The sequence below is a fragment of the Procambarus clarkii genome, chromosome 32 (genome assembly GCF_040958095.1).
Source record: "Procambarus clarkii isolate CNS0578487 chromosome 32, FALCON_Pclarkii_2.0, whole genome shotgun sequence".
NCBI classification, from domain to species: domain Eukaryota; kingdom Metazoa; phylum Arthropoda; class Malacostraca; order Decapoda; family Cambaridae; genus Procambarus; species Procambarus clarkii.
The window spans coordinates 14234417-14242210 of NC_091181.1; the positions used below are offsets into that span (position 1 = coordinate 14234417).

The window sequence follows — 7794 nt, forward strand, 5'->3', positions numbered from 1 at the left end:
AAGACTGATTTATCTACATAACAATAACCATTAGCCATATTTACTACTGAAGCAGAGGCTTCGTATAGGATATGTCTTTTATGGACATATCCATTCGATTCAGAAAAAGTTTGTATATAATTAAAAGCTAATAAAAAACAATTTTCCATTATTATTAAACCTCTATTTTTTTAAAGAAACAAATGTATATAAGTATAGTTTATTATTATCAGATGATATAGTTTAGTTTATTGTTCATAGCGTTGTTTATAATAACAGTACCTGCTGGTCTAATTGTAAAACTTATTGTTCAAAAATTATAAGTATAACCGTTAATCAATGCTTTTTGGGGTTCAAACCAGCATATGTTTGATATTCTGTTAAAATAAAATTTTTTATGAATTTATTATAACTAAAAAACAATAGGAAAAAAGAAAAAAGTAGCAATGGGGTTAATAAGAATTTTAGTTGCTATAATCCTAATTATAGTCGTTATAATAATTATTTATTTACGCGGAAAATGTATCAATGTCAGTAAGGCTATCAGACATGATCCGATTCATGAAACAACATTACAATCCACCATCAGTCCAAAACAACAAAATTCTCTGAAACATTACAAACCACCATCAGTCCAACAACAACAACAACAACGTCCTCTGAAGTACTTCAAGAAACAACATTACCATCCACCATCAGTTCAACAACAACAACAGAGTCCTCTGAAGAATCTAATATAATCATCTCAAAGTTGGAATCATTATTCTCCCCGTTTATCAGATATAAATACCTATAAAGGTCTCGTAATTATTCCTAAACCACCAATTTCGTATAATCCTAAGAATAGAATCGAAAGTGAGAATACAATCATTAAGCCTTTTAATAGCTTCCTTTTAAATTACAATAAAATCCACAGATATTTAGATAATAATATTGTCTCAAATAACACAAATTATGTATGGCAAAATTCTAGTTACGACAAGGGATATTATACCAAAAATCCAATTATTTTAATATTTCCTTGGAATATCAATGATTTGAAACCTAATGTTTATACAGATCAAAGTGAAATACAAGATGTTAAATTACAAAACCATATAAATGCAGTACGGACCAAATCACATAATAAAAGAAAAAAATTCGACATGGACAAATTGTGGATATCATGTACGCATGCGGCAAGTCAAGATATATTTATTCAGGGATTCTCTAAGTATGATTTTCCAATTAAAGAAAATTCATTACCACCATTTGTGGTAATGAAACTTGAACTTCAAGATGGTAATAATGAGGTGGAATGTAAAATGGTGGCTAAGAACATTAATTCCTCAGAAACCTTTGCTAGCATTAAATTTAATATCTATGTGGAAATCTCGGAAGAAGAACAAGAAACAGGAGGAAGATCAGGACTCCTCCCTGATATGGTTTCCGATTATGAGTCCAGAAACGTAATATTCGAGAGAATGTAAAATTATGGTATCCTGTATTCAATGCAAGAAATAATTATTTTGAATGCTGAAAAATCAACATTGAATGTCCTATTCAAAATAATGTGCGTTTCATTTCATTTCAATAAGATAAAATTAACATTGGACTTCAAAATAGGTATTTTTTTCTCACCCCATAAAAAATGAGTGAAATTGTTAAAACAATCTTGAGTATGGTACATTTCCCTGAGGATGGGACCTCAGGTTTAAGAGAACGTATAAATATAAAAACTTATTTAAACAATGTTTCTGCTAAAGATGATGATGAAACATGAACAATCATATTACAAAATAAATTGTTTCATTTATTTGATCAATCTGATCGATACATAAAATTAATAACTAAAACATATCCTCTTATTAAAAGTCAATATCAACAAAGGGAAACCATAGCTTTATTAAATAAACAATATGATGAGTGTAATATGGAAAAAAAATTCCTAGAGACTGCAATAGCAGAAAAAGAACGCGAAATACTCGATTTAAATAAACACGTTGACAAGTTTACAACTGAAATAGAAAAACAAAAAAATATAATAAACAAAATAGAAATTGACAACAATGAATATGCACAAGAATTGAAAACCCAAGTATTGTATTTAGGTCAATTAAAAGAATGTGAAGATAAAATAGAGGAAAAAGACAAACAAATAAAAGAATTAGATAATAGAAAAATAGAAAAAGACAAACAACTAACAGAAAAAGACAAACAAATAACAGAATTAGGTAATCAAATTAAACAGTTATATATTCTAACTAATTCAAATAATACTGAAATAAAATCTAAAAATGTTGAACTCAAAAAAAAACTACAACTATGTACCACACAATTATCTGAACAAACACAAAAAATAAATAGAATAAATGAAGAATTAACTCAAAGTTATAGATATATTACCGAGTTAAAGAGTTCTTTAAACGATTGTGAAAGTGATAAAAAAATAAAAATTGATATAACTGAAACTTGTAAACGAGAAATAAATGAAAAACAAAAACAAATAGAATTTTTGAATCTAAAGCGGCTTAATGAAAAACATCAACTAGAAGAAACTTACAAAAATGAACTTGAGAAATGTAACTACGAAAAACATGAACTAGAAAAAACCTATATGAAACAACTTGAGGAACAAAAACAAGCCCATCAACGGCAATATGAGGAGTTATTATCACTCAAAACAAAAGAACTTGAGAAACATCAACAAGAAGAAGAAACTTATAAACAACTTCAGGACCAAATGCTAAATAAATATAAGGAATTATTGGTGAATATAAACACAATAAATAATTTTAATAATACATTATTTAATAATTTTTAAAAAAAATCTATATTATCAAATAATGATATAACTGAATGTTTTTCAAATATATTGTTTATAAATAATAGTTATTCAAGTGAAAAAAATAAACTAATTGAAGAAATAATAATAAAGATTATTGATCATTTTAATACAGAACACAAGAATTATATTCAACAAGAACACACAAATAGAATGGCTAAGTTAAATGACATTATTAACAATAGTAATTATAATAATAATGATCTACAACCTGAAAATATAGCAAATATATTATTTACTAACGAGGAAGAAAGAGGGTTATTTAATCATTTACTAAATAGTTTCAAAACTAATATTACTGATGAAATAGTAGAAAAACACAAAAAATAATTAATGCCTTATGTTGATTTAAATGTTGTTTTAAAGCGTCAGTTACAAGAACCAAATTATTTGGCTAAAATGTTAGCAGATGAACTTGCATCTATGGATTTAGTTAAAGAAAAGATAATAGAACAACTTGCGGATTTATACAAATATACAAAAGAAACAAATTATGAAGTTATAAAGGTATATACTTTTATTACAATTATATATACAATTTATCAGAACGAACTTAAAATAGATTTTAGCATACGAAATATAAAACACTTTTATGTAATTATCTTGCAAGTGATTCACAAATCATATGGTGATACTTCTAAAATATTAGCCATTCAACAAATGCAGGAATCAGAAAATTCGATATTAAAACAAACAAATAAAGAAATGAATTCTAAAATGTTAGTCATGACTTCTGAATTAAAAGAATCGAAAATACATTTGTCGATGATTAATACAATTGACGTTTCTTCAGACTATGATGAAACTCTAGTAGAAAAGTTCACTTCTATTATCAGAACTATTATTAATGAACTCGATGCTTACCTATCAGAGAAGTGCCGAAAAAAGTATTTATTATTAGCATTCGATCAGATTAAAGTAAAAGAAATATTTTGTAGGAATAGTGTTGCCAAAAATGAAATGAAACAATTATTCTATTCTCTTTCGAATCATATTTCTAAATTTATATTCTGCGCCCAGTTCTATAAAAATCTTGTTACGGTAATAAAGGATAAAATTCTTATGCCTTCTATTCAATTAAACCTATATTTTTCACAAAACCTATATGACATCGATACTATGAAAACAGCTTTATTAAACTCCCAAAATATAAAGAAAGCTATTAAAACCCCTTCTGTTTTTCCCATTATATATAATATTAAGGGTTTAACACTGGAGAAAAAATTAACATTAACGACGATGAAATTTACAAAAACCAAATAGTGTCTATTGATAACAAGGATAACAATTTAAAATTACTTACATTATTGAACAGTGATGATATTGAACAAGAAAAGAAATGGTTTATTGAAACACAAATAATAAAGAAGTATTTAAATGTAATCGGCGATAAAATCATTTTAAAAACAATTTCCTCTCAGAAAGTTTCATCACAGGAAACAACAAAAACATCAAAAACATATAAAACAACAGATTCGGGGACAAAACAAAAAGATGCCAAACAACAATCAAAATTAAATACCCAAGACAGACGAAAAAATGAAATATTGACTCTGAAAAAGAATCAAAGAGGAAAACAGTTCATGAATAGGAGAGGAACAGATGGAAAGCAATTGGAAGAGGAAGTTGATATTAATCCAATAAATGACACCAGTTCATCAGTTGAAGGTAAAGAATGAGGATATTAAACCAATAAATGACACTAGTTCAATAGTGCTAGAAGAAAAGAAGGAGGTTGAAAAGGAAATAGAAGAGGATGTAATAATGCTAGACGAAAAGAAGGATGATAAAAAGGACTTTTTTGTGGGGGGGGGGGATAATAATAAAAAAATTAAAAAAAGGAGTAGCAGGTCGGGGAGTAGGCAAATTAACTCAACTCCAAAAAAAGAGGGAAAGAGAATAGAAAGATTTTAAGAAAACATTCAGCCTTTGATTATATACTACTTATCCATTAAATTATGTGTTTATGATCTAACAAAATAATCAGAATTAGAATTTAATAATCGGCCTATATTAATAAAAATATAGAAAATATTAAAGAAAATAACTTGTATTGATTCAGCAACCTATGGTGGAGGGAGGGGGATGGGATAGTGGTATAAAAGGAGAATTTCTGCCTATTTAAGAGTCACAAACCCTTGCTCTCTCTCCAGCTCCAGTGTCAGGTGTACAGTCTACTGAAATTAAGCAGTTTATCATTCAGTAGGGTAGTGGCGGGCGTCATTACAGTTTAACTATTGATCCATATGCAGTCATCTAGTCCATCAAGAATTACATAACAATAAGCTTCAATAATCAATTCCTTACCAGTTCAGTTTATGAATCAAATCATAAAAAAAACCACACACTCTATTTCTTATTGTTATAGTACTTACATTAACTACTTATGTGCACAATGATCAGGTATAAGGAACAAGTCAGAATATACCACTTCCTAAGCCATTTGGAAACATATAAAGAGAGTATAGTGTAAAATGATTGACTTGTAATTATTTGTCTCTTTCAGGTAAATTAACATTTAGAGATTGATTTTTTATTCATTATACTACAGTAAAACACAATTATAATAGTAATTTTAATTTATTGTTATTCGTTCTTTCCTCCCTCTATCCTCCCCCACCCCCTTGTTTCCGAACTGATGAAGGGTTTCGAGATAACTACTAACTCTTCTGGGGAAGCAAAAGAACAAGCTGAAAGAGGTCAAGCTGCATCTGTCTTACTTGAGCAAATGTCTTGTTTGGTTGAATCAACGGTAAAAGCAAGGTCATCTTCTTCATCTTCTTCCTCATTATCGTCTTTATCGTCGTCCTCATCGTCGTCCTTATCGTCGTCCTCAGACGCATTCGAAAGTGACCGGTTGATTGACAAACTAAAGGGCTTGGTACTAAATAAGGCCATAAAGAGAAAGATGAAGAAGAAAGAAAAGGCACTAAGGAAGCTTGATTCTAGAAAAATCAAATGGCCATGGTCTTCAGATGGAGATGATGACACCAAGTCAGGGGAGGAATGGGAGAAGCAGGAGAATGTGGAGGAACGTGTCTTCGGTCAGGAAACAACAACAGGCACAGGTATGTATTTTGTAATTAACTTTACTAATAAGAGGATTAATTTCAGTTGTACGTTATTTATTTTTTTGTGATTAAAAGTTTTTTTTTTTTTAATCTGTGAATTCCTATGCTCTGTTAAAATTTATTCGGTAGAGAATATATTAATGTCTTTCTTATTTGCTACTACACAGCTCCGCAACTTCCCAAAAAGAGATGTCGAAGTGACAGACACTAAATGGAAGATAGAAGTTGTTCAGACCATTCGGAATTTACTTCTTTTTTTTTTTACCGAAGCCATCATGGATAAAATCACACAGACTGGAGAAAAAAATGAGGAATGCCTGTATAGCAGAACCTTGAAACCAGTTTCTGAATGTTGTTGGCTACATTGTGGTGGCTTATTTCCCCAAGAAAATACTTTTACAAAATAAGCATGAATGGACAGTTCAATCAGAAAATAGTAGTAGTTGTTAGTCACTCTAAATAAATAATTGGGGTAAAAAAAGGTAAAAGAATGAGATACTGAATATATTATATTATTTCTACAAATTAATTTATTTTATTATCCTACCCCAACCCAAATTTTTCCAAAAGGCTCCCAGGCCCCCACCTTTTTCTAGTATTTGGGCAATTTTTAATTCAAATTCACTTTTTTACGTAACTTCTTCAACCCAGCGGCCAAAAGCACCCATGTCGAGCAATAGTGGGATCGCATCCGTGAGTGGGCATCCCGTAGCAGTCATACTCCCCAATTTCATTAACTTTCTGTCGCCCACAAGTTAAGGTAAAGAAGCTGCGCTGAAAAAAAAATGAAACAATGCTTATTGATGTCACAGAGAGAACATCAATACACCTCAATCAAAAGAATATTGATTAGGAAAAACGATGAACACCACCAACCTCAAGCAGAAGAATACTGATTTAATAAAATTTTTTGGACCGTTGAAGGTTGAAGTTAACATTTTTAAAAGTGATATTTTAGATAAAGTGTTGAAAACCTTGTGATCAAACTCATGGCGGCGAAGTTCACCTAGTAATGTAATAGCTGGTTGCCCGGAGCAGTACTGTGTCAGTTGAGCCATATATATAAATATTCGTTGCCGCCGACCACTCTCACTCTTATATTACATCCACTGATGGCCAGCTTCGCTGCTCTTCCAAAGAAAGAGTTGTCCGAGATGCTCTCTCCTCAGATGAACCCCAGGATGGAGAATAGGACACAAGATACGCTGAAAAAAAACCTTGAAACTATGCTGGGAAGAGGAAGAGGAGACACTAATATTGAATATAGAGAAAGAGTTGTTACAAATAATCCACGACATCAAGCTGAACAACACCAACCTCAAGCAGAACAACACCGACATCATCAAGCAGAATGAGACAATATTTTTGAAGACAGACCAAGAGTTGTTACAATTAATCAGCAAAATAATCACCAACATCAAGCAGAACAACACCGACATCAATCAGAACAACACACTATTGAAGATGATAGAGCAAGAGTTATTAAAAATAATCACTTACCTGAAGCAGAACTACACCGACCTCAAGCAGGAGATTGATGATTTAAAAAATGAAATTAAAGAGTTGGAAGGCTGAAACAACCCGCCTTTCTTTTGAGGAATTGATATGTGCAACCACTTGGAAGTCATATTAATTTATAATGGGACCAAAGAGCCAATGTTATTCAAAACTTCCGCACAGTGACTGACATAGTGACTGACGTGGGTACATCACCGACCTGAAGATGTTCAGATGTTTATTCAGGTAAGGTATATACATACAAGTGATGTTACATTATTGGATTGATATATAGATAGAGAAGAAGAAGAATACAAACCTCTGGCAGGAGATTGCTGATTTAAAACAAAAAAAACTTTCGAACAGTTGAAGGCTGCCTCATTTCATTTTTAATTCAACTGTAATTTTCACTAAATAAAAGTG

The 7794-nt window shown here is 30.5% G+C and overlaps 1 protein-coding gene across 1 annotated transcript; it reads left to right on the forward strand.

The window, feature by feature from the left end:
* Positions 1-1891: 1891 nt before the first annotated feature.
* Positions 1892-5318, forward strand: LOC123749193 (repetitive organellar protein-like). The gene is made up of 3 exons (XM_069334795.1): positions 1892-2728; positions 3170-3310; positions 5310-5318. Exons 1-3 carry the CDS (start codon positions 1892-1894, stop codon positions 5316-5318), a joined length of 987 nt encoding a protein of 328 aa, XP_069190896.1.
* The last annotated feature ends 2476 nt before the right edge of the window (positions 5319-7794 follow it).

Coding starts and splice junctions, on each gene's coding strand:
- LOC123749193 (XM_069334795.1), top strand. CDS start 1,892: ATGGAAAAAAAATTCCTAGAGACTGCAATAGCAGAAAAAGAACGCGAA. Junction 2,729..3,169: donor ATAAATATAAGGAATTATTG/GTGAATATAAAC, acceptor GTTGTTTTAAAG/CGTCAGTTACAAGAACCAAA.